Consider the following 27,862-nt stretch of genomic DNA (forward strand, 5'->3'; position numbering starts at 1 on the left):
GATGAACACTGGGTGCTGTATGTAAGTGATGAATCACTAAATTCTACTCTTAAAATCATTATTACACTGTTACCTAACTTGGATTTAAATTTAGAAAAATAATAAAAGAGGAGATTAAGTTACAATCAGTATTTAATCTGCTAAGACCTAGAAGTTTAATTATTAATTAAAAACTTCTAGGGGTGCCTGGGTGGTTCAGCAGTTAAGCATCTGACTTGGGCTCAGGTCACGATATCACAGTTCCCAGGTTCAAGCCCCATGTCAGGCTCTGTGCTAACAGCCCAGAGCCTGGATCCTGCTTTGGATTCTGTATCTCTCTCTCTCTCTCTCTCTCTGCCCCTCCCCTGCTGGGCAGGGGTGCTCTGTCTCTGGGGGGCTCTGGTGTGCGCGCGCTCGCTCTCTCTCTCTCTCTCTCTCAAAAATAAATAAATATTAAAAAACCCTTCTATCTTAGAACTAAGATGATTAATGTAGTCATATTAGATAATTTCTCCATATAATTTCTTTTTTTGCTTGTCATTCATTTACTCATTTACTGATGGCCATATTTTGTCTTTGGCTCACTATTCAGAGTAGAGTTGAACCATAAAATACTGTTATTACACGAAGGAATTCCCTGGGTCTAAAGCAAGAAGGAAGAGAAAGGGTAGAAAAAATACTCACTTTCTAATAAAAGTTTAAAAATTATATTTAAGATTATGTTTGTTACTAGAAACAAGCATTAGGAGGCCTGTTTAAATAAATGGATTATGTCCAAATGTTGGACTCCTATACAACCATGATAAAGATGAGGTAGATGTAAATACAGAGGTAGAGAAAAAACTCTAAAATACATTATTGGGGTGCATGGGTGGCTCAGTTGGTTAAGCATCTGACACTTGATTTCGGCTCAGATTATTAACTCACAGCTCATGAGACTGAGTCCCATGTTGGGCTGTATATTGGCAGCACAAAGCCTGCTTGGGATTCTCTTTCTCCCCCTCTCTCTGCGCTTCCCCCATGTGTGCTTACACACGCTATCTCTTTCAAAGTAAATAAACTTAAAAAAAAGAATATGTTATTTAAAAAAAAAATAAAATACTTTGTTAAGTGAGAAAAGCAAGGTACAAAATATGCATAATGTAATCTAACTCTTTAAAATTAAAAGGATATGTCTGTGCTGCCATGTGCAAAAATATTTTTCTAGGAGGATACACAACCTTAACATGATTTTTATATATTTTTTAAGTTTTAATCATTTGCATCTACTATTTTAATTAAAATACATAAAGATTTGAAAGTACATCTTGTGTAACAAAACATTAGAAAGAGGTCTTTAAATTTCAGATGTGTATTTTGTCCTTATTAGAAATATTAGAAAAGACAGCAAGAATCTGTTGATTATGTTCCTCGTTGTAGGAAATGTTATGGTTCTTAAATGTTACTTAAAAAAAGATCACTTTTTCCTAGGATTTCCATTTAAACAGAGTTAATTTGGAAGAATCTTCAGGAGTAGAAAATTCTCCAGCTGGTGCTCGACCAAAGAGAAAAAACAAGAAGTCTTATGATTTAACTCCAGTTGATAAATTTTGGCAAAAACATAAAGGAAGGTAAGTAAGAAAAGTATCAGTAAGTGAAAGATTCACCCCTTAAAAAGAAATGAAGATGTCATATGACAATGAATTTGATTAAAAAAATCAAAAAGATCATGGTGGTTCATCTACACAAGAGGTAGCCATAACTAAATAGTCTGTAGAGATGTCTTTATTGCTTGATTTCTTCCTGATTCCTAGGTTGTTTTTGGTTGTTTTTTAGGGGCCACTTGCCTGTTGATTAAAACCATACTATATGATTTGGTAGATTTTATAGATAGTTTTTTTAAATTTTGTTGCTATCCATTGACCCTCTACAAGACCATTTCTGTCTTTCATTAAAATAGGTTTTTGTGACAGGAAAACATTGAAGTGCAATTTTCCCTCTTTGTTCCATATCTGCCTTCATACAAACACAGTTTTAGATAAATGTGGAGAGAGAATAGCTAAGCCTGAAAATCAGATTTGTTTAAAGCACATTAGAAATAATAATTTGCTTTGTGATTTATTGTAGGCAGATATATAGATTCCATGTGTTGCTATGTCCCTTTAAAGTTTAGGGTATTTAATGGCCTCATTAATTGTTATAAAAGTTATCTAGTGGTCCTTATGGCTAGGGAAGTCATTCTAAACAACAAACCAAAAATATCCTTTTTCTCTGAGAAAAAGAATGCTGCTCATCAACAATTACAGAATTATAATGTTATTTATTATTACTATTATTTTGAGTATTTCAAGCATTACTGTACCTATATATGTGTCCATGCTCGTGGTATGTCTATTCCTTTTGGCCTCATTTATGTTTAAAGAGAAGTAAAATAATAGGATTGATTCAATCAGCTGGATTTTTTGTGTGTTTTATCTGTTTATAACTTTTTTTTTTTTTTTTTTTTAACACTGGGAAGTCACATTGCTTATAACAAGGAATTTTATTTTCTCTGCAAAGAAAAGTCACTGTTTTCCTCTTTCTGCTGTGGCAGTTTAGGTACTATTATGATTGATTTTATTTATTTTTATTTTTTATTTTTTAATATAATTTATTGTCAAATGGCCTTCCTTCCATACAACATCCAGTGCTCATCCCAACAAGTGCCTTCCTCATTGCCCATCACCCACTTTCCCCGCTCCCCCAACCCTCTCAACCCTCAGTTTGTTCTGTGTATTTATGAGTCTCTTATGGTTTGCCTCCCTCCCTCTCTATTTGTAACTTTTTTTCCCTCTTCACCTCCCCCAGGGTCTCCTGTTAAGTGTCTTAAGATCCACATATGAGTGAAAACATATGGTATCTGTCTTTCTCTGACTTATTTCACTTAGCATAATACTATTATAATTGATTTTAAATGATTTTCTTCTCTTTAGAATTCCGTAGTCTGTATTTTTTTCCATAGTGGCAAAGAACAAGAAATTACATTTACGTTATTTATAGAGTATGCAGAGTATTTTAAAGTTAACTTGAAGATTCACATTTTTGGGGGGCGACTGGGTGGCTCAGTCAGTTGAGCATCTGACTCCTGATTTCTGCTCAGGTCATGATCTCACAGTTTGTGAGATAGAGCCCCGTGTCAGCTCTTTGCTGACAGCTTGGAGCCTGCTTGGGATTCTTTCTCTCCCTCTCTCTGCCCTTTCCACGCTGTATCTCACTCTCTCTCTCTCTCTAAATAAATAAATAAACTTTAAAAAAAAGATTCACATTTTCTAATAGAAAAAAAGCTTAAGAAAAAAATGTCTTCCTTCAAATATGGAAGATTTGACTATTTTCTTTAGACTATATATTTAGGAACAATCTAAGAAGTCAGTTGAATAGTAAGATATTTAATTCTTTGTAAGTAATTGTAGCCCTGAATAACTCTCACTCTAATGATTGTACTACAATATTAGAGAAATACAGTAATAATAATGTATGTGCAAAGATACTGGGAGATTGTATAGAATAAAAGAAGTAACTTAAATCTTTCTAGGCTTCATTTTCCTCATCAGTAAAATGTAGGGATGATAATTCTACCTATTGCCCTATTTCAGAGGGTTGTTATGAAGACAAAGTGAAAAATACAAAGAAGTAACTTGCCCAGAGTCATCTAGTTATCATTGGTAAAAACAAGAATAAAGGCCAGTCCTGGCAGATCCCAAAGGTCCTCGTCTTAATTATTAATAGTATGTACCTCACCAAGACCGTGGTTAGATTAGATGAGAAATTGAGACAGATTTTTAGCATTGTGTTTGGCATACAGTGAGCACTCTGTAAATGTAAGCAGTTATTGTTTGTTAGTCCTAAGACTAGAAGATACTGGAGATTTCAGGATTATCTAATTCAGCCAGCACATTTAAACGTGCTCAGTGCTATATTCTGCCAGCATAGTCTGCTGAAGCTGAGGTTTATGCCTACAGTTGTCATGTCAAACTGGACTGTTTTCCTCAAAACAGGGAGTTCTGCCATTTCTCAGTCTCCATTGGGTGAAATGTGCTGATTGTGAATGGAGTGTTACCAGGTGTCAGGGCAAAGTGCTTTTGTTTTATTGTCTTTTCTTTTTTGAAGGAAGCAAAGCTTCTGGCCTCTGCTAAAGCTGTAGATGAAAATTATTTACATTAGGGACTATTTCATGGTCAACCACACATTCGTTTAGAATTATTCAAGATTAGTGCCACGTGAAACTGTTCCAACCAAAGCTGCTCAATGATTGCAGATCACTTGTGTCCTAAGTCTACGGATATTACTGCTAAACCTCATTTGCCTGGAAGAAGACATCACACATTAGAACAGCAAAACTGTGGCCTGTATTCTGTTTTTACTAATAGTGTTCTAAGATATTAAGCTTACAGAATTAAAAGACCTTTTTTCACAATTACCTGCATGTAATATTTTTTAAATGCCGTGTTTGTAGTTATATGAACCCTTTGATAATCTGTGTTAATTTGGTTAGTAATATTTAATTGATGTTTGGTATACCATGTCTCCTCTTCTTTTTCAGTCACTTAAATATTTTACTTTTTTTCCTAACAGCATATAGGTGAAGAAAAATATGATATGGCTAATGAAAATAATAGGAAAAAATTTAAATGTCCTTAAATGCAGAAGTATTATGATATGCATTTTAAAGAAATAATATTTATAATATAGATACTAGAAGGATATATAGTTGGATTTATGCTAAGTGTTTTCTGCCTATGTTATATATAAAAAATACTCAAATCCAAATAGGTACATTTAAAATAAAAATAAATCCTCATGGTATATATTTCAGAATTTATACAAAAAGGACTATTTTAATGTCATATTCATAGTTCATCTTGTTCATTACTGTTTCAGTCCATTCCCAGAAGTTGCAGAATCAGTTCAGCAAGAACTAGAATCTTACCGAGCACAGGAAGATGAGGTTAAACGACTTAAAAGCATTATGGTAAGATTCTGTTTGCTGTCTTAGAATTATACAAAAGTAGAAGGACATCTGGAGGGAGGAAGAGGTTAACTTTTTTGTTCCTTATGAAAATTTGAGCCATTCATTGTTTTAATAACAAAAAAAAAGTATTGTCAATTTACATAAATTATCTCTTAAAAAAGAAATGTAAATACTGAGAAGAGCAAAATTTTTTCAAAGAATAATCTGAATTTATAATCTGAAAAAATATATAATGTGGCTTCATGTTAGAGGTCTGTGTTCCAGCGCTGCACACTCTAACTGTACTGTGATACACTCAGCATGTGGCCATACTGTTTATTACTGTGTGACCAGTGCCAAGCTTCTGCGCCTATTTCCTTATCTGAAAATACTAGGTGCTGCTCGGTGGTCATCCCACCATTTATATTAGACTGGTGGTACCTAGAACTCTAATGTAACTATTAGAGATGGGTGTTTGTTCCTTAGAGGAGAAGAATCGTCACTCTGGGTGACTCAGATCTTAGTGTTTATCCGTAATCTGAGGAATATATTGATTTTTATGTTTCTGGGATCTTTTTTTTTTTCCTTCTCAGGGACTAGAGGGGGAAGATGAAGGAGCCATAAGTATGCTTTCTGACAATACTGCTAAGCTAACATCAGCTGTTAGGTAAGTAGGCAATATACGCCCTTTAAGTCTGTCTGTTGATAAGATTTATCTTGAAGGCTAAAAGTTTGGCTAATATTTTTAATAATAGGAAACAGTAGGTAATGGCATAGACCTTTAAATTTAAAAAACTAAATTGTCTCTTTAAGCTGATTTAAGTTCCTTTTATATAGCAGATCATTTGCTTCTTTCACTAGTTAGAATTGTATAATGGGGATAATTTTACTAGGAAGATAGTATTGGTGATAAAATAATACAGCTTACTATTTTATCATTGCTGCTGTTATTATGTTAACTAAAGGTTAAGCATGTTCTTTCTGGTACTTGAAATACCATCAAGGAGAGAAGAAATGTGTTTTAAATGTATATGTAAAATCATATTTCCACTAATCTGATTTTACTCTAAACCTCCAGATTTTGGAATCAGAAAGTGAAATGGTGGAATAATGATGTTTGGGAGGGAGATTACTTTAAACTAAGAACTATTTCACTTGTATTAAAGTAGTGAATATTGTTATGTGTTAAAGCCTAGAGATTAACTTTGGTTGATATCAGTTTAATTTGTCATTTTATCACTACTTGTTTCCTCAGAGGAAACACCCAGGTGTGTATTTTATTAAGATCTATGTCATTTTCTTAGAAAATTGAATGGTTAATTTTTAATTTTTTGGTACTTGTAGTTCTTTGCCAGAACTCCTTGAAAAAAAAAGACTTATTGATCTCCATACAAATGTTGCCACTGCTGTTTTAGAACATATAAAGGTAAATTTAACCTACTCCCCAATATTTATGTGTTCCATTTATGTAGAGTTTTATACTTTTTAAGATGGTTTCGTATTCATTATCTCATTGAGGCCTCACTGTAATAATAGGAGATAAAATTATCAAAGGCAACATTAGTGCCTTCATTTTTTGCAAATGAGGAAGCTTAAGAATCCAGAAAGATTAGTGATTTGCCAAGGTCACACGTTTAGTAAATAAAAGTTACATCTGTGATATTTGTATTATGTTGTCTCAATATTGCTTCAGTACTACCTCTCCACTTACTCTGTTAACAGTAGATCTGTGTCTAACTGTCAGTAATAGAGATTTAGACACCCTTCTTACTATAGTACTATCTAAAATATCCATTAACTTTAGTCTTAGATGAGTATTTTAGTATTAAGGGTTCTTACTGTCTCCTGTTGTACTGTGATTTTGAGATAAATGGTTTGTATCTTCTATATGTTGTTATCATAGTTCTTTTATCTCATTACTTTGTTCATGATTACCCCATATCAGTCCTTCAGTATTCTGCTGTCCCTTATTCTCTGGACATGTAGCTGAATTTCAGTGACACATTGGCCATACACTAGGATGTGGTTATTACTGACCCTTGCTTTCCATCTGATATGATATATTTGAAAAAGCAGTGTAAAATAGCTAAATATGTTTATTGCTTTTCAAAGATAGTGATAACACCTTGAATTTATGGGAAAGGGACTTAAACATTTTTCTTTATTAATGATTTAAAAAGTCATAGAGATAGGAAGGAACTAATATAGATAGATAATGGACATTGTGCATCATGGAATTTAAGCCTGCATAATTTCTTTTGTTCCACATCTCAATATTGGTACTGGCGATTTTCATATACCTACAGGGATAGAAACATAATTGTTCAGTTTATAGATGACTCTACTGATATTTTCCCTTCCATATTTAGCATCTCTGTAAAATGGGTAAAGACTGCACAGATCTATTTGCCTGAGGTCATTGTCTCCTGTGGAGATAATATATATCATCAGGTGAAATACAACAGAGAGCTATATTGAGAATATCCTTCAGTAGGAGAGAAAAGACTTTGCTTACAAGGTGAAGACTGAATCTAATGTAAAAAGTTTATTGCATCAAAACAAAATATAAGTTCTGGTTTATATCTGTTAACCTGTAATTTTATAGTAAGGATCTTATGATCCATTAAACTAATATTTTTTGAGTACTTGCTTTGTGCCAAGCAGTGTTGCTAGGTGCTAAGCGCAAGTAAGCGGACAAGTAAAAATAAATTCTAAGAAGTTACAACAGTTGTTAGTAGTCCTGTGTGGTCTTTAAGATTTAAACTCTTCTGTGGATTTACTTTGACTTTAGTTTTTGTTTGTTTATTTTTTCATTAGTAAAGTTTATTGATTCTTACATTTTACTTTGTGACCTCAGTTCTCATAGCTGTAAAACCAATAAAATTACCAAACGGAGTTGTGTAACCCAAAGTAACTAATTATTATACTATGGAAAGCGTAGTTTTATCCTATTCATAAAACTTGACAAACATTATCCTGCTACAAATTTATATGAATTACTCCAGGTCAGAGACTAGAGCTTATGGTTTAAGAAAATTCTAGCTAACGTAATTGATTTATTCAGTCATGTTTATGGAGTAACTGTGTGTTGTGCTAGGCCTTGGAAATTCTGTGGTAAATAAGACGAGTTATGTATTCTCATGGAGCTTCTATTATAGTAACAATAAACAAAGTACCCAAATTAGAAAACAAGATAACTTCATTCATTTAGGTGATAAGAAAACAAAAACAGGGTGATATGAGGTGATAGAGAACATCAGAGAGGGCTACTGTAAGTGGTTAGGAGTAAGTGGTTAGGGAAATGACCTTTGATGAGGTGATGTTTGAGTTGAGACCTGAACCACAAGGAGCCGGTTAGTGAAAATTCCAGGGCCAGGCATTCCAGGCAGAAGGACTAAAAAAGTGCAAAGGCCTTAAGACAAGGAACGAAGTTAGTGTGTTTAAGGACACAAAGGAAGATTTCTGTTATTTTTTTTAATCTTTATTTTTGAGAGAGAGAGAAACAGAGCACGAGCAGGGGAGGGGCAGGGAGAGAGAGAGAGAAACAGGTTCCAAAGCAGGCTCCAGGTTCTGAGCTATCAGCACAGAGCCCGACTTGGGGGCTTGAACTCAGGAAAACGAGTTTATGACCTGAGCCGAAGTTGGACTCTTAACCGACTGAGCCACCCAGGCGCCCCAGGACATAAAGGAAGAATGTGCTTATAGTAAGGAGTGAAAAAGTGATAGACTGTGGGATCAAGAGAAATTGGAATTTAAGTGTGACGGGAAGTCATTGGAGATTAATGACATGATGTGATTTGTGTTTTAAATAGAAAAATGAGTCTGAGTGCTGGGTGAGTTCTGGAAATAAGTATGGAATTGGAAGACAGCTATTATAGCTGTCTAGGTGAAGAACTGTGTTTTTTTTAAGGCACAATTTACTATAAATTCTTTATGATGTTTATTTATAATTTTATACTCATGATTTTATATGAGTTTTTCAAAATCAATGTGTGCTAATAGAGGCCATCTGTCTCAGGTATTTTAACATGCCACTGTGCATAACCCACATAATTCTTCTTTAAGACCTGGCAATTTGGCTTTCTTTATAAAAGAAGTTGTTTTTTCCAGGGCTGCTGATTGGCAGAACATTTTATGCTAACTAATTTGTCATTCACTGTGTTGTTAAGTGATTTTATATAAAAGCTACACATTTTGGGATGATTGTTTTGATGTAACTCAAGGAAGACACCCTTTTGACAGGATCTGATTTAAAGAAACGGTGCTATACAGGACATTTCATTTGCAGAAGGAAAATAATGTCCCCTATAGGACACGCTGTTCCTTCTTGGGTCATTCTAAGAAACCCAGTCACTCAGAACATTTTTAAATATCATTGATAAAGGAGTATATTTATCTTAAATATTTATATGTAAATTATAGTTGTATTTAATAAGCTGCATACTCTAAGAAATATTTTGATGTAAAAAATTCTTTTAGTATAAAAAAATTAGAATGTTTTCTGTGAAGAGTCTTTGTAATATTGACAGTCTCTTTTATTCTTCCTTGTCAAAATTAGGAAGGTATTCTTCCTTGTCAAAATTAGCACATAAATTCTAGTCCCATTATTTCTCATTACTCCTAGTTATAAAATTTCTTCTTAAGGTTTTCCATAATTATTAAATTTCCAACTTTGTAATGTTTACTTTTAAATGGCATGTTTATTTGTACTTTTACTGAGCTACACCATCTACCTCTAGCTATAATGTTAATACAAACTTAATAAGTATTGTTCTCCATGATCTCTTGCTCTCATAACTAGAATTTATTGACGATTTGAGCTTCACTTACTTGCCAACTTTTACTCACCTAAGCAGTAGATATTTTTTATTACTATTGGCAAGAATATTATGACTTTTTATGCAGAGATCTCAGAACATTTCTTTTGCGATTTGTCTTCATTGCAGTTTTGCATATCTTTGGGGATGTTTAGATAATAGCTGCTTCTTACATTTCCTTAGATCATTTTCTGAAGCAGAATACTAGAAGAAAATAATTTGTTTAGAAGCTGTGGCAGTTATCTGGCAATCAGTGTTTTGGTGGAAAGCAGAAACAGCATACCAGTTTGCAACAACGTTGGCAATTATTATTACCTATGCTTATTGATACTCTAAGGATTTTAGTGGGTTGGGTGGTTAGCTTTGGTCTAATAGATGAAAGAGTAAATTGTTGAATTCTCATTTGTTTTGAGTAATCCATACCTTTTAAATCTCTTTTTTTAGCATTTCTTTCATTTCTAATACAATTTCATTTCTAACACAAAACCACTTGCTGGTTGTTGGGGAATGGCTCCTGGGATTACTTAAATTTTTTAAGTAATTTATGGACAAATTTTAGTTTATTTCAATTTTTGTCCCACGTGCATAGTCAAACTTAATTAAGTACTCTTTAGCAAGTCCCTAATAAAAGGAAAAGACACCTATGTGTAAGTCATAGTAGATGAGAAATAGAAATGGCATTATGTGCTCTTTCCCCCAATGCCCCCACCTGAAGGAAGAGCTCTAACATCTGAACACTCCATCCCGATACAGTTGACAAAAAACAGCTGTTAAGAAGCTATTATGCATTGAGGCGTCATTGGTGCTGAATTCTCATTTTTGTTTTCCTGCTTCTTGTAGAGAAAGTTAAGAGGTACTGAATTAGATCTGCAGACTTAATCTGGTCAAGCAAACATGTACTACCTTAGGTTTATACTCTGAAAAGACTTAGCCCTTGCTAGCAATGCTAGCTTTTAACTACAGGGGGAAGGAGGCTCCTCCCTTTCTTGGGCTCAATTTCTTTATCTTTTCTAGGGGAAGATAAGCTTTAAAAATAAAGTAGGAGCTCCCTTAATTGATCTCTACTAGTCAACACACCAAATTAACTGATGGCCTTTATTCCTATAAAACATAGTGCCTGCCGGCCACATTATGACATGCTGACAACTGGCCACTAGTATGCTTCACAAGTTGCATTTTTTGCTTACCTAAGAGTTACTTGTATTTGATTCCAATCTACGTATGTCAGTTGTTTAAGAAGAGGTTGTTTCTTTAAAACTAAGTTGTATACCTTAGAAAAACTTACTGAAGGTAGTGATTTAACTGTTTAAATTAGTAGTAAAAAGGGGTGCCTGGGTGGCTCAGTCACTTGAGCATCTGACTTCAGTTCAGGTTATGACATCATGACTCATGAGTTCGAGCCCGGCATCAGACTGTCTGCTGTCAACACAGAGACCACTTCATTTCCTCTGTCCCCCTCTGTCTTGGCCCCTCTCCCACTCTCTTGCTCACTCTGTCTCTCAAAAATAAAATAAACATTAAAATAAAATTAGTAAAAAAAAAAAAAAACAAAACATTAAAAGATTAGAAAATTTTGAAAAATACTAAACTCGCTTTGCAAGTATCTGTAAGGTTTTTGGTTCCACTGCAAAGAAACTGAAACTGGACATTATACGTGATCGTTATAGTTGTGCTTTATGCAAGAAAGAAAAAAATTCAGTGAAACCACTGTACTTAAAGAAACCACTGTACTAAAAGAAAACCACTGTACTAAGTACAGTCACAACAAGACTGACAGACAGTTGTGTGTTTTAGGTCTTAAGTTAGAAGGCGGTGTTTAAAATGTATATTTATACACAACACAGATTTTTTTGTTGTTGTTATTCTTTACATTAATGGACTTTGATTAACTCATCACTACTCCCCTGATCACAGTAGGAAAGAAATTTTACTATACTAGAAATCAGAACATTTCTTTAGCTATTTTAACTGATCGCTTTAGAGTGATGTCTTGCTCAGTATACATACCAAATGAATGTTCATGTGACCTTGGTGTCTTTTCAAGGCACAGGGGGCAATATATTCTGTAGGAGGAAGTCCCCAAATGACACTTCATTGTCTTCTACCTCTTCTTACCCAGATGAGATTAGTTACTTTCAGAACTTGACATTTTTTTCAATTACAACCAAAGGTAGCTCTCAAATGAGAGCTTCTCACTTCTCACTCACTGTAAATTTTGGGAGACTACTTCCACATCTCCAAAAAAAAAGGTGAAAATACCTTTCTCTAGCTCTTTGCTCTCACTTCTCTGCCATCTGCTTTTGTGAAGCTGAAGCCTTGTCATTGAGACCCAATTATAAAGGTTAAGTGAGAAGAAATAAAGACTTCTCAGAAGTCTTTAATATGACTTCAATAATAAGAACATAAGAACATAAACACCCTAATTTAAAAATGGTCAAAAGATTTAAATTTTTTTTTTTTTAATGTTTATTTTTGACAGAGAGAGAGACAGAGCATGAGCAGGGGAGGGGTAGAGAGAGAGGGAGACACAGAATCGAAAGCAGGCTCCAGGCTCTGAGCTGCCAGCACAGAGCCCGATGCAGAGCTCGAACTCACAGACCGCGAGATCATGACCTGAGCTGAAGTCGGACGCTCAACCGACTGAGCCAACCAGGTGCCCTGGTCAAAAGATTTAAACAGAGATTTGGCCATAAAAGATACACAGATGACAAGTAAGTTCAACATAAATAATCACTAGAAAAATGGAAACAAAAACCACCATGAGACCTCACTACACATCTGTTTAAAACATCTAAAATTAAAAAAGATCATGCCAACCTTTAGCAAAGATACAGAGAAACTAAAACTTTCATACACTTCTGGTAGAAATGCAAAATGGTATATCCACTTTGGGAGATAGTTTATTAGTTTCTTAAAATGTTAAACAGAAACCTGTCACATGGTCCAGCCATTCCACTCATAGGTATTTACCCAAAACAAATGAAAGCCTGTGTTTAATGTACACAGCAGCTTCATTGTAATACCAAAAACCAGAAACACCCCAATGTCCACCAACAGCTGAATTGGATAAATAAATTATAGTATATCCATACAATGGAATACTATTCAGAAATAGAAAGGAAAGTACTATTGTCACATATAGCAATATGGATGAATCTCAAATACACTGAGTGAAGCCACATTAAAGAAGAGTACATAGGGGCGCCCGGGTGGCTCGGTTCCGACTTTGGCTCAGGTCATGATCTCACGGCTTGTGGGTTCAGGCCTGGTGTTGGGCTGTGTGCTGACAGCTCAGAGCCTGGAGCCTGCTTCGGATTCTGTGTCTTTCTCTCTCTCTGCCCCTCCTGCATTCACGCCCTGCCTCTCTCTCTCTCTCTCTCTCTCTCTCTCTCTCTCTCTCTCTCAAAAATAAATATAAAAAAAAATTTTTTTAAAAAAGAGTATATAATCTGTGATTGCATTTACATGAAATTTGTAAAAATGCAAGCTAATATGTAGTGATAAAATGCATATCACTGCTTGCCTAGGCACCTGGAAAGGAGTGGGAGGGCCAGAAGGGAGGCATTACAATAGGGAAACTTCTGGGCAATGAATGGTAGGTTGATTATGTGGATAGTGTTCATGATTTCATGGGCATATGCATATGTTAAAACTTAACAAATTTTGTATTATATGTCAGTTATATTTCAATAGAAGTGAAAAATTTGAACAAAGCTTAGTGTTCATTTATTTCAAATCTTTTAAAAAAAAAAACAAACAACTTTTTTGGTGTGTGTAGTCCTGTTAGTTTAATTTTGCTTTTGTTTCCCTTACCTGAAGAGACATATAAAAATAAAAATCTTTTGCGCCACAAAGGAAACCATCAACAAAACAACAAGGCAACCTATTGAATGGGAGAAGATACTTGCAAATGACGTATCTAGTAAAGGGTTAGTATCCAAAATATATAAAGACCTTACACAACTCAACACCAAAATACCCAAATAATCTGATTTAAAAATGGGCAGGAGACCTGAACAGACATTTTTCCTAAGAAGATATACAAATGGCCAATAGACTCATGAAAAGATACTCAGCATCACTCATTATCAGGGAAATGCATTGAGAGAGCATCTGTCAGAATGACTAAAATCAAAACCACAAGAAACAGCTAGTGTTGATGAAAATGTAGAGAAAAGGGAACCGTTTTGTGCACTGTTGGTGGGAATACAAATTTGTGTAGCCACTGAGGAAAACAGTATGGAGGTTCCTCAAAAAATTAAAAATAGAATTACACTATGATCCAGTAATTCCACTGCTGGGTATTTACCCAAAGAAAACAAAAACACTAATTTGGAAAGATAATTTCATCCCAACATCTATTGCAGCATTATTTACAATTGTGAAGATACAGAAACAACCCAACTGTCCATCAGTAGATGAATAGATAAGATACTAGGTACACACACACACACACACACGCACACGCACACACACGCGCAATGGAATATTACTCTACCAAAAAAAAAAAAAAAAAAAGAAATCTTGCCATTTGCAACAATACGGGTGAACCTAGAGGGTATAATGCTAGTTGAAACAAGTCCGTCAAAGAAAGACAAATACCATAATTTCCACTCATGTAGATTTTAAGAAACACAAAAAAGAGACAAAACAAACTGTTCAATACAGAGAATAAACTGGTCGTTGCCAGAGGAGAAGTTTGTGGGGGGATGGGTGAAATAAATAAAGGGTAGTAAATGTACACTTAACCAAGATGAGCACTGAGTAATGTGTAGAATTGTTGAATCATCATATTGTATACCTGAAAATAATATAACACTGTATGTTAATTATACTTTGATAAAATAAAAAATAGCAAAACAAAAACCTGTGTAAATCATAGAGAAAGCCAATGACTAATTTTGGTAATGCGTATTTTTTGGCTTTAGATTTAAAGTGACCTAGAAAAGCAAGAAATAGGATATGCTACATAATATGTGGCTAGAAAGCCTAGTAGATCTTTACAGATTTTTTTCCCCTTATGGAAGTATGCAGCAGAATAAATACAGAGAGAAGTGAATTGACATGAGGAGTAAAATGTTTAAAAGGACATGCATTCCTTATTTTTTCTCATAAATTTCTCATATTTATTTATACCTCAACTCGTTCCACAGAATTTGAGGTAGCTTACAATAAAAGCACATAGAATAGTCAAAGAGAGAATAATTAATCAAAGTCAAAATCAAACATAGCCCTTAAAATTTTTTTCTGGCCCCTGTCTTCCGTAGTCCTTCATGAGGCTTCTATGGAACATGAAATAAACTAGAAGGAACATTGGGACAGAGTTATACATAGATTCCACAAATTAATGGTGAGGTTTCTTCCTTGGTCACATTAAGTTAGAAATAAAATTTACTGTATCCTCTGGTCTTTTATTTCCATGAATGCTTAAATAGGAAATGGAAATTTAATGGTCAACTTCTAAGTTAGTTGTTTCTTAAAACAAATACACTTTTTAAAGCAATGGATTTTTTTAAAGGTCAGTTATGTTGAAGTACTGATAAGTACCTCAAGAATCAAATTCCATGCTCGAGTTACGTACTGACTGTGATAGTAAATGTTAATACACACGTGCAATTTTATTAGGTACTCTTTGTATTCACTACAAAAGTAAGTATATCTTTTTTTTATTTTATTTTAAATTTATATCCAAATTAGTTAGCATATAGTGCAACAATGATTTCATTAGATTCCTTAATGCCCCTTACCCATTTAGCCCATCCACCCTCCCACAACCCCTCCAGTAACCCTCTGTTTGTTCTCCATATTTAAGAGTCTCTTATGTTTTGTCCCCCTCCCTGTTTTTATATTATTTTTGTTTCCCTTCCCTTATGTTCATCTGTGTTGTCTCTTAAAGTCTTCATATGAGTGAAGTGATACGATACTTCTTTCTCTGACTAATTTCACTTAGCATAATACCCTCCAGTTCCATTCACGTAGTTGCAAATGGCAAGATTTCATTCTTTTTGATTGCCGAGTAATACTCCATTGTATATATATACCACATCTTCTTTATCCATTCATCCATCGATGGACATTTGGGCTCTTTCCATACTTTGGCTATTGTTGATAGTGCTGCTATAAACAATGGGGTGCATGTATCCCTTCGAAACAGCACACCTGTATCCCTTGGATAAATACCTAGTAGTGCAATTGCTGGGTCGTAGGGTAGTTTTATTTTTAGTTTTTTGAGGAACTTCCATACTGTTTTCCAGAGTGGCTACACCAGTTTGCATTCCCACAAGCAGTGCAAAAGAGATCCTCTTTCTCCACATCCTCACCAACATCTGTTGTTGCCTGAGTTGATAATGTTAGCCATCCTGACAGGTGTGAGGTGGTATCTCATTTGTGGTTTTGATTTGTATTTCCCTGATGATGAGTGATGTTTAGCATCTTTTCATGTGTTGGTTGGCCATCTGGATGTTTTCTTGCAGAAGTGTCCATTCATGTCTTTTGCCCATTTATTCACTGGATTATTTGTTTTTTGGGTGTTGAGTTTGATAAGTTCTTTATAGATTTTGGAAGTATATCTTTGTTTTACATGTAAAATCCTTTATATTCTTTTGAGTCATTTTATTTAACACCTATGAAAAAGTAAAAGTGAAAGGTGTTATTATTCAAAGCTACACAAATTTTCCCAAATTTTGTAACACTGTTAAATGTGACCCTTATGTTCATTTGTTTACCACTGTATGCATGTGTTTTGGATTTTATTTTTTAACTAATAGACTGTTTTTTGGAGTAGTTTTACATCTGTAGAAAAAAATGAGTGAAAAGTACAGAGAATTTCCATATTCCTCTTTATCACCTACCCCCCCAGTTTTCCCTATTATTAACATTTTGCATTAGTGTGTGGTACATTTGAAACAATTCATAAGTGAATATTAATACGTTGTTATTAACTAAAGCCCATAGTTTTCATTAGGGTTCACTCTTGTACATTCTCTGGGTTTTGACAGATGTATAATGACATGTATCCATATTACAGGATCATGCAGAAATAGTTTCACTGCCCTAAAAATCATCTGTGCTCTGCCTACTCATCCCTATTTCCCTTCCCCTGAGTTCCTGTCACCCATGTCTTTCTACTGTCTTCACAGTATTGTCTTTTTCAGAATGCCTCGTAGTTAGAATCATGAAGTATTTCAGTGTCTTAGTGATGTGAGTCTAAGACTTCTCCATGTCTTTTCATCACTAACACTTCATTGTCTGGATGTACCAGTTTGTTTATCCAATCAGTCATTGAAGGACATCTTGATTGCTTTCAACTTGTGGCATTTGTAAATAAAGTTGCTGTAAATGTCCCTGTGAAGATTTTTGGGTGGATGTGTTTAACCCACGAGGTTGGTTGCTGGATCATATGGTAAGAGTATGTTTAGATTGGTAACAAAACTACCCACTGCCAAACTGCCTTCCAAAGTGGCTCTGCTCTCCACCAGCAGTGAATGAGAGTTCATGTTGCTTCACATCCTTACCAGCATTTGGTGTTGTCCATGTTGGATTTCAGCCATTCAAATATATGTGTAGTGGTGTCGCATTGCTTTAATTTGCAATTCCCTAATAACATACAATGTGGATCATCTTTTCATATGCTTACTTGCCATCTGGGTCTTTGGTGTGGTGTCTGTTTGGGCTGTTTATTTTCTCATTGTTTAGTCTTAAGCATTCTTGGTATTATTTGAGGAAAAAGTCCTTTAAAAGATGTATCTTTTGCAAATATTTTCTCTGGTTGTGTGGCTTGTCTTCTCATTCTCTTGGCAGTGTCTTTCACAGAATAGAAGCTTTTAATTTTAATTAAGTACAGCTTACTGGTTTTTTTCTTTCATGGATCATGCTTTTGTGTTGTACCTAAAGAGTCTTCACTATATCCAAGATCATCTAAATTTTCTTCTATGTTTCTCCTATCTTCTAGGAGTTTTATAGTTTTGCATATTACATTTAAGTCTATGATTCATTTTTATTTAATTTTTGTGAAAGGTAAGGTCTGTGTCTAGATTGTTTTCTTTTACATTAGATGTCTGATTGTTCCATCACCATTTGTTGAAAAGACTATCCTTTGTCCATTCAGTTACTTTTGTTTTTCTGTCAAAGATGGGTTGACTATATTTGTGTAAGGTCTACTTCTGTACTCTCTTTTCTGTTCCATTGATATATTTGTCCTGCTTTTCGGCTAGTAGCACATGGCTAAGTATTGTAGCTTTATTTTAAGTCATAAAATCAGGTATTGTCAGTCCTCCATCTTTTTTCTTCTTCTTCAGTATTGTGTTGGCTATTCTGGATCTTTCTTGTCTCCATATAAACCTTAAAATCACTTTGTTGATATCTACAAAATAACTTGCTGGTAGTTTAATGGAGATTGTGTTGAATCTATAGGTCACATTGAGAAGAGCATGGAATATCTCTCCATTTATTTAGTTGTTCCTTGATTTCTTTAATCAGATTAAAGATTCCTCATACAGATCTTGTATGTAGTTTGTTAGATTTATAGATATTTCATTTCCTTATTTTTAGTACTAATGAAAATAGTATTTTTGCTTTAATTTCAGATTTCAATTGTTCATTGCTAGTTTATCAGAAAGCATTTAGCTTTTGTGTATTAACCTTGTATCCTGCAACCTTTGTATAATCACTTACTAGTTTCTAGAGTTTTTGTTGTTTTTTCTTTGGATTTTCTACATAGATAAGCATGTTATCTGTAAACAAAGATGGACTTATTTTTTTCCTTCCCAGTCTTTAAATTCCTTCTCTTTCTTTTCTTTTTTAATTGTATTAGCTAGACCTCCATTATGATGTTGAAAGAGTGCAAGAGGGGACATCCTTACCTTTTTCCTACTATAGCCATTGACTTTTGTGTACTAACCTTGTATCCTGCAACTGTGCTATAGTTGCTTATTAGTTCCAGAAATTTTTTATTGTTTTTTGAAATTTTCTACATTGACAATTGTATCATCTGCAAATGAAGAGTTTTTTTTTTTCTTTATTCCAATCTGTGTACCTTTGATTTCCTTCTCTTATTTATTACATTAGCTAGGGTTTCCAGTACAGTGTTAAATGGAAAGTTGAGAGGGAGTATCCTTGCCTTGTTCCTGATTTTAGCTGGAAAGCATCTAGTTTCTCATTATTTGCATTGTTTTTTTTTTTGAGAGAGAGAGAGAGAGAGAGAGGTAGACAGAGTGTGAGCCGGGGAGGGGCAGAGAGAGAGGGAGAAAGAATCCGGACCAGGCTCCGGGCTCTGAGCTGTCAGCACAGAGCCTGATCCAGGGCTCGAACCCACAAACCACAAGATCATGACCTGAGCCGAAGTTGGACACTCAACAAACTGAGCCACCCAGGCACCCCAATTGCATTCTGTTTTCTGAAAGAGATTGTAGAAAATTGTTTTAATTTCTGACTTAAATAGTTGATGGAATTCATTAGTGAACCTACCTAGATATTATGCTTTCTGTTTGGGAAGATTACTCATTATTGATAAAATTCTGTAATCAATTCTATTGATCTTTTTGAAGAGCCAGCTTTTGGTTCCAGTGATTGTCTCAATTGATTTCTTGTTTATAATTTCATTGATTTCTGCTCTAATTTTTATTATTTCTTTTCTTCTGTTTGCTTAAATTTGTTTTTTCTTTTTCTGGGTATATATTTTAAGAGTTCAACACACTGTTGGTATAAATTAAAACTAAATGCTTCTGAGAGTCATAGTAAAATAAGACTTAATATAGTTTACAAGTGCCCTGTAAATATTTTTTCTAGAAATATTAATCAATTTTTAGATTTCATTATGTTGCTAATATTTTTGTTTTTAATACTTCTCATATAAACATGTAAACATCACTTCATGTACATTTAAAATTTTTTATTACATAGATCACTTTAGTCAGAATTTATTTTTAGGAGTCAGTATACAATATAATTTGTAGATTAAAGTTGCATGTATATTCTAAAACAGATTTAAAGTAGCTTTCACAAATAGCACATAGAACAAAAATAATGAAATAAAAACTCGGTAGTTATAATGATAATTCTCAAATTTGGCTTTGAATTTTCAGGCAGCCAAGATAAAAAAAAAAGAGAGAGAGGTGTAATTAAGTTAAAAAAACAACAACAACAAAAACCTTCTTACCAGAAAGGAGAATTTGTTTTTTATTCTTTTTTCCTTTTAATTTTTATTTATTTATGTATTTTAAATACACTTGACTCCCAGTGTGGGGCTTAAACCCAGAAATCAAGAGACACATGCTCTACTGACTGAGCCAGCCAGGCACCCTTTTTTATTCTAAACGAAGTGTTGCTTAGCATCATATTACAAAATACATTGTTCATGTTGGGCATTATCTGGAAAAAATTGAGTGATACAATGATATTTTTACACTCACATTTTCTATAGCAACTTTAATGAAAGTCAAAGGTGTAATACTAATATATAATTCAGTGAGGGTGTTTTGTGAGTTTCCAATGTAGTAATGTCTAAGTTTATAGGGTCTAGAGTGGAAAGATTGCATACTCTTTAAATATTATGTTACTACTTTATTTAGTTGGTCTTTTGGTAGGAATTAGAGAAGTTGAAGTTACGTATTCCGATTTGGGCCTAAAATGCTAGAAATTCATTGTGCTTGGTTGAGAGAAAAATGCATCTATTTAGAAATAAGATAATCAAGTATTAAAATTGATAGGCTGTTGTAAAAAATTGAAGATCCTAACCAGATTCCTCACCCTGACAGTGCAGTGTCCATCACTGCATAGAAATGAGGTAGAGGTATAAGGATGAATTTTATTCAAGATTTCTAATTCACTCTATCATATGAACAAGTACTCTAGAGTAAATATATTCATCTACCTTTGTTGTAGAACACCTTCAAATACAATTTAATGTATCATCTGGTTTTTGCACCACATCATTTCTTAACATGGCAGACCCATTCAAACCCACCAGTATAAAATGCAACAGAATACACACCTAGATAATGGAAAATACATTAACTTGCTATTTTGTTGTATTATAAAAAGCACTTGAGATTTGGAGAATTCCAGTTATCTTGCAGGGAGGGCACAAGGCACACAATAATAAGTAAATAGTAACAAGGAGTTCGTATTCTAGTAACCTACACCAACTGCAGACTATTATAATACAGTGTTCAAGTGCTGCCACCTGGAGGATGGGATATGTAAATACAGCACTAAAAAAATGATGCGGATTAAACATGGGAAAAAAGAACAGGAAAGGAAAGGCTAGGGTGTAGATGATCTTCAACTTAGGTATAGGTTATATCCTAAAAATATGGTTCTAAGTTTATTTTAGCTTAGGCTATGCTTTACTATAAGTAAAATGTGATGCACAGACCCCTGTCCTACAAACCATATTTAATTCATTATGTAAAATGTTGCTAATACTGTCTTTCAACAGAGAAGAGTTTATCATCCCATCTGTCTCCTGTGAGAAGTAGCAGAGGAATATTGAGATTCTTAATAGTAAAAGGAAGTATAACTCTAATCCCTTTTTGCCTTTACTTTCACTGCTGACTTGTGCTAGGTTATAGAATTAGGGCTTGGAAAAGAGGGAAGGTCAAGAAATACCACTCTATGTCATCAACCAGTCATAGACTGAGGTGAGAAATGAGAATTGTAACTAGCAGTGAGTAGGGAGTACCAGAATGGTGGTGTTTGTAGCTGGAATGTAAAGAATGGTTAAGAGAAGGAAAAATCCCCTGCAGTTGTAGGAAAGAAAAAGAAATTCATTTCATGCCCTGTATAGGTCATCTGACAAATGTGCTTCGGTAATAGATTTTCAAAAGAGAAAGTAAGAATACCACTTGTTCATCCCAGATGACTCTTAAGAGTTCTCCATTATTGTGAGTGAAGGAACAAGCTAGTTTTTTAAAGGATTCCCTTCTGTCCTTTTCAAACCTGGTGGGCTTTTGCAGTCAAAAAAGTTGTGTGTGGGGGTTATGTTAATTTACTATAAATGTTGAGGTAGTGTACTGAAACATGAAAAACATCAGCCTGATTTTCCAATGGTAACTCTGAAATTGGGAGAAAAACACTAGAATTTTTTAAAAATCACATTCCTCCCTTAGCCCTTTTAAAGAGATTTTTAAGAAATTCATGGCTTTCAGAGTGTATATTCACTGGATATAAGTTGTATTCCATGCATAGTCCTCTGGGTCTCTATAATAATCCTTTTACTGTTTATTCTTGATATTTATTGAAGTTCCAAAAATCTGTTTATTATCTTGACCTTGTTATTTTGTTTTATATTTTTAATTTGTTTATTTTTTATGTGACTATTGTTATCCAAATTGTATTCTTCTTTGAACTCATATTGTATAAGAATAATTAATCTTTGGGATTACAGAAGTTGTTTCTCTTAGTATTTCCTTTACTTCAAGAAATTGAGAAAGAACTTCTATATATTATCTATCCGGCCAAAATAACCTTTTGCCACATATAAATTACGTGTATTACCAAAAAAAAAACCCCAAATATGTACTAATTGACAAATATACTTTCTTTCATAAAGCATAAACAAAAGAAGCAATAAATTGTACTTGAGGAAAATATAATTTTCCCTACTCTTTATCTGTGGTGTACATTGGAGTCTGACCTGGATTTGAATCTCAACTCTCTACTACTTCTACTCTGGTAACCTTGAATAAATATATGTTTCTGTGTGTCTGTTTCTTCATCTTTAAAATGGGACTAATAATTCTTAGTTCATAGTGTTACTTGGAGAATTAAATGAGATTAAGTTAGTAGTTTTCAAACACTGTTCTCTGGTACCCTAGATCACTATAGAGACATTTAATGGGTCGCTTGTATCTATTTTATGTTTAGGGTTCTGCAGAAGATTTGATTTGAGAAAGAGGGTCCTGAGTTCTCTGTTTAAAAACATTTGAAAGCCATAGCTGTAAGTAAAGTGCCTTGCACAAATAGATCCTGAACATATACTAGTTCTCATATTCAGGCTAGAAAATCTCCACTCCACTCTTCTCTCCTTCATGGGAATCACTATATTGAAATGCTAAGTTAATTTTCTTTAATGCTTTATCGAGGTATAGTTCACATAGCATACAGTTAGTTAACTTATCTAAAGTGTACAGTTCAATGGTTTTTATAGTATTGTCACAGAGTTGTGCATTCACAACCAAAATGTACTTTTATAACATTTTCATCACCTCCAAAAGAAACTCCCTACCCACTAGCAATTAAACTAACTTACTTTTAGATTCTATTTGCATTGCTTGTTAGAAATTTCAGTGTAAGTTAATACATGAAGACTTAGCAAAATAAATCTAATGTCTGTAGCTACAAAAATCAGTGAACCATGTTTCTTTTCTTCATTCGTTTGCAGGTACAGACATTATACTCCATTATGGCATTGAACCTACTTAATTTTACATATTAAATCACTAAACACTTGGTTCTTTACATTTTTCACTCCTAGAAGTTCATCCGTCTACTTTTGTGTCTTCTAAAGATGACTACTTGATCTGTGTATGTCCTGCTTTTAGTTGAGGAATTCAACAAAGACCTTGTCAAGTACTTGTTATGAGCCAGGTGCTATGTTAAATTCCCAGGGTTAAACGATTAATTAAACACAGTCTAGGGAATTTACCATTTTAGAAGGGTAGCATGTAAACAAAGGAGAGTAATATAGTATGAAGATTGTTATTATGGAGAGGTATGTAAAATGCTGATGGTACACACTTAAGGGGGTAATAAATTCCTCCAAGCAAAAAGGAGATTGATGGAGAGGCAACAAAGGGGAACGAATAGAGATTGAAGAGAGTTGCAAAGAAGCTGGTCCCTGAAGAATGAGTAGAATTCACTGCACAGGTAATAGAAGAGGAATGTATTCTTAAAAACTAAGAGAATAACCCAAGCCTATGCCTAGAGGACTACAGGTGTACACAATGTTTAATCAGAAGTCATTGAGGTATTTGATGTGACTAAGTGAAAAGTGGTGGGTGAAACAGAAAAGGTTGGCTAGAGCAGATCATGAGGGCCTGAAAGTCAGCTTAACACCTTATTTTATATGCTTCCCCCCACCCCCTTTCCAGTCTTCACTCTAGAGATAATTAGCCTTTACCAGTCTCATACTCAGTTCACATTAACATAGTTCCTACTACCATCATTTTAGTTCCCCTTGGAGTTATCTTTGACTTTTTTCACTACTTTGATTCCCATATCCATTCACATGTTAATTATTAAATGTGTCTCTTCCTTTCCGTTCCCACAGCCACTACCATGGTCTCTTTCCTAGGATCTCTTTTCCATTTCTTTTGTCCTTTTTCAAAATTAAAATTTTCCATTCCTAAGACTTCACCTCTTAATCTGTAGTATTCAAAGTAACATTATACAGTAGTGAAAATAGTTCCTATTTCAGGGAGTCTGAAGAATATGAAGGACCCAAGGGTTTATAAAAAGGAAGACCCTTATAGGGTTTATTATACTCTTCCAAGAGTTGACTGGCAAGAGAATTCTCTGTGTACTGATGTAGAATATATTGTTGAGTTAAAGCAAGGAACAGAAGAGTATAGTATATTCCTTTTGTGTCAGAAAGCTGACAGGTATTAGGATATAGACCCTGTTTGCTTACATTTTGCATAAAGGAACTGGACAACTGTAGAAGAAATAGTTGTAGTAAATATCCATAGGAGTAGGGGTAGAAGAGAACAAGGGTGAGGACTGGTCTCAAAATACCTTTTTATGTTGTATTGATTTTTAAACTGAGTATTTCAACTATTTAAAACTGGCCTTGTGTGCCACTGTGGGAGAGTGGGATTGAGGGACTCTGATTTTCTGTTGCTTTATATATGAAACTCCTTATAATGAAACTATCATTCAGACTTCTCCACTCTGACTATGCCATGGTGCAGTTTGTTTCACTGAAATGAACTCTATTCCTGTCCCCAGTCACTTTGAAATCTCAAGTCAAAATTCATCACTTTCTTCTCTACAATGGGTTAACTGTTTATTTCGTTCTATCATCTTAGCTCAGTATATTTATGTTCTGTGTTTATATTTTGGTTCTTCATTGGTATCTCTGAGTATTCTAATTTATTTCATGAATGGTTTCTACTCATTTAAATTGTTAACACTTTCAATAGAAATCATATTCTTTTCTCTTTTGTATTATTGAAGCATAATTTAGTAGATACTTGATAATGATAATTTGTATTTACTTTGGAGAATCCTAATATTTTAACTTCATTTGGATAGTTTTAATAAACAAATTTTAAATTGGAAAAGGGATCATATAGGAGAGCTAAGTTTGACTACTTTTCCATTACCTAAAACTTCAAAATATTAAGTAGGAAAATTAATGAGGAAGTTAGCTTTGTTTAAAAACCACTAAAAATAATTAGGGTAATTTTCTGTCCAGTTTAAGTTGAAAATGTGTGGATTTGTGCACTAAAAAAGTAAACATAACATGACCACCTGACATTAATTTGCATGGAATACAATTATTTATTTATATGCTAATTACTAATAAATACAGTAATTGAGATTGGTGTGATTTTTATCTTTGCTAATATATGACATGCAGAATTAATTCTGAGTTTATAAGTCAGATATGGTAAAATAGTCAATCTGTAATTTTTTAAACTAAGTGTATGATCAAAAGTAAGAAACTTGAAAGTAAATTCTATTAGTAAATGAACACTTATTTTTAAAAATTGATCATAGAAAATAGAAACTTGTAAGCTGAGAGGCCCTTAGTATGTCTTTATTACTTCATATAGTCTAATCTAATATTTATTTTGAAACAGGCAAGAAAACTAGATGTATATTTTGAATATGAAGAAAAAATAATGAGCAAAACTACTCTGGATAAATCTCTTCTAGATATAATATCAGACCCTGATGGTATGTACCATAAATTTGAGGTTAATGTTAAGTTTCAGAGCTGTTGAATCCAGCATGTTCAGTATAAGTAAAATCTGAATAGAATTATTATTTTTCCAATCCATGCCAATAATGAGATAATTAAATGAGCTAGTTTCTGTTGAGAAGTTCGTAGCATAGCAATTCCTGAAGTGGAAAAATGATTTGCATTTTATTTCACTGAACTTCTCTTTGATGGTATTGAAGAACTTGTTGCATTCATTTATTTAAAGTGATATATCTGGGGAAAAAAAATAAAGTGATATATCTGAAGTTCAAATTCTGCTGGTTTTAGGAAGACTTGGAAGTATAACATTCAAAGCAGGTGTCTCTAAATGATACACTTCTAATTACTTTAGTTTAACCCTAAAGCATTTCCCAAAAGGATATATCTAAAACTGAATTCTGTTTTAAATATTTAGGGACTTTACTTTTAAAGAAACTCCTTAATCAGTCCCTTTCATATTTACGTTTAACTAAATATTTGTATGTTAGATTTTCTTAAAACAAGATATGACTCTTTGTACTTAGAAAATGTTATAATTTTTACTTTCAGTTATAATGATCATGGGGATCCACATAGGTTTTAGCCTCCAAAACTATCCAAACTTTAGAGACTTGTTGATCATTTCAGAATAGTTTTCAATTCAAATCTCAGTAAACTGCTTTTCCAAAATGAATAAAAAGTATATAAGCTATTCAGCTTATATTTTGCATACAAGTCACTTAGCTGAATGATGATGGTTTTTGAGTTAGACTTTGGTATGACTTTTAGACTTTATTCCAAACTGAAAAGTAATAAATTCCAAATTGTTTGTAATTAAAGATTCTTTTCGCAGAAACTTCTCTAAGAAGCTTTAGGTTATTGCTCACACTTTTAAGAAGCTGGATTTGTAGTGAGAACATACTATTTTGGAGTTATTTGCACTTTACAATGAAAAAATGCAAAATATATAAGCCCATCATTTCAGAGCTATTCCTTATTATTTATAATAAGTTTTGACTAAAGTTGAAGCAAATGAATGTGTTAATAAAAAACTATCAGAACCTTTCTCTATTCTTTCCCCTTACTTTCTCAGTTTAGTTTTAAAGACATTAACTACAAGAGAACAAGGTAGGCATTCATGCAAAGTGGAAGTCTGGTGCCCTTTTAGCCCAAAACAAGATGTTGCAACCTAAGCAGGATGAGAAAGGCATCCACATGTGGGACAGAGGGTGACTGTACACAGTAGCAACCCAGCGTCAGTCCAAGTGGGGTGAGAAGTGTGGCCAGGCATGTGAGCAAGTGTATTGCAGAGAATCAGAGCCCACATGGAGTGAGAAGACGTCCATACAGGCAAGGGGATGGCTGCAGAGATGGGATATTTGTTATATACAGTGGACTGGTTAAAGAAGTGTATATGTCAGGTGCTACAAATGGTGCCAGGTTTCCTCTTGTCAGAGAAGGAAGAGAAAACAAGTAGGGAAAGGGAGAAAACTATACAAGTAGAGAAGGGGAGAAAACTATAATGAGCTCTATAATGTTGGATTGGAATTGGAAGTATTATAGTCTTGGTGTTTTCACTATATATTTGTCAGACAGAAATAAATATAGATAACATGTGCGTGCACATATATATATATATATATATATATATATATATATATATATATGTATGTGTATATGTATATGTATATGTATTCAGTCAACTGAGCAGGGCTGGGAGCAACAATGCCCTAGTGTAAAGATTGTAGCTTATAAATACATTTTCTACTAGGACTCGTTGGAGAAGTAGTTGATGCTGAGGATATTAAAAACAGTAACAGGCATCTACAGGCCCCTAAAACTCAGAGAGAGGGGAGCCTTTCTCTCCTGCTTTAGGAATGGTGGTCCCAAGAGCATACAGCAAGCCTGGTTGCTTTTTTCTCTTTGTCCTTTAGCTGCTTAGTCATAGTTGCAGGAAATGCACAATAGAACAGGGTAACTAAAGCCAAAGCTTTCTGACCGAAGCACCAGAAAGGGAAAGCCAAGGGAATTGGAAAGTACCAGGGAGATTGCAGAGAGGAAGGAGCTCAGGAAAGCAAGCTCATAAAGTTGTTTATGAATTCCTGGGCTCACTCCTGAGCTGCACATACGTGAATCTGATCCTAAATAGCATTCCTAAGACTAAGAGTTGAAGGGCTATATGATTTCCCAGTTCCC

At 34.0% G+C, this 27,862-nt stretch overlaps 1 protein-coding gene across 1 annotated transcript in view; it reads left to right on the forward strand.

Annotated features, from left to right (window-relative positions):
* SCFD1 (sec1 family domain containing 1) overlaps positions 1 to 27,862 on the forward strand; it is a 114,226-nt gene that overhangs the window by 40,746 nt on the left and 45,618 nt on the right. Inside the window, exons 11-15 of the mRNA XM_060619425.3 lie at positions 1,450 to 1,589; positions 4,876 to 4,966; positions 5,539 to 5,612; positions 6,290 to 6,371; positions 25,566 to 25,662. Of these exons, the coding sequence (XP_060475408.3) occupies positions 1,450 to 1,589; positions 4,876 to 4,966; positions 5,539 to 5,612; positions 6,290 to 6,371; positions 25,566 to 25,662 (484 nt within the window). The remainder of the gene's footprint in view (positions 1 to 1,449; positions 1,590 to 4,875; positions 4,967 to 5,538; positions 5,613 to 6,289; positions 6,372 to 25,565; positions 25,663 to 27,862) is intronic.

This window comes from Panthera onca, chromosome B3, assembly GCF_046562875.1.
Source record: "Panthera onca isolate mPanOnc1 chromosome B3, mPanOnc1 haplotype 2, whole genome shotgun sequence".
Lineage (NCBI taxonomy): Eukaryota > Metazoa > Chordata > Mammalia > Carnivora > Felidae > Panthera > Panthera onca.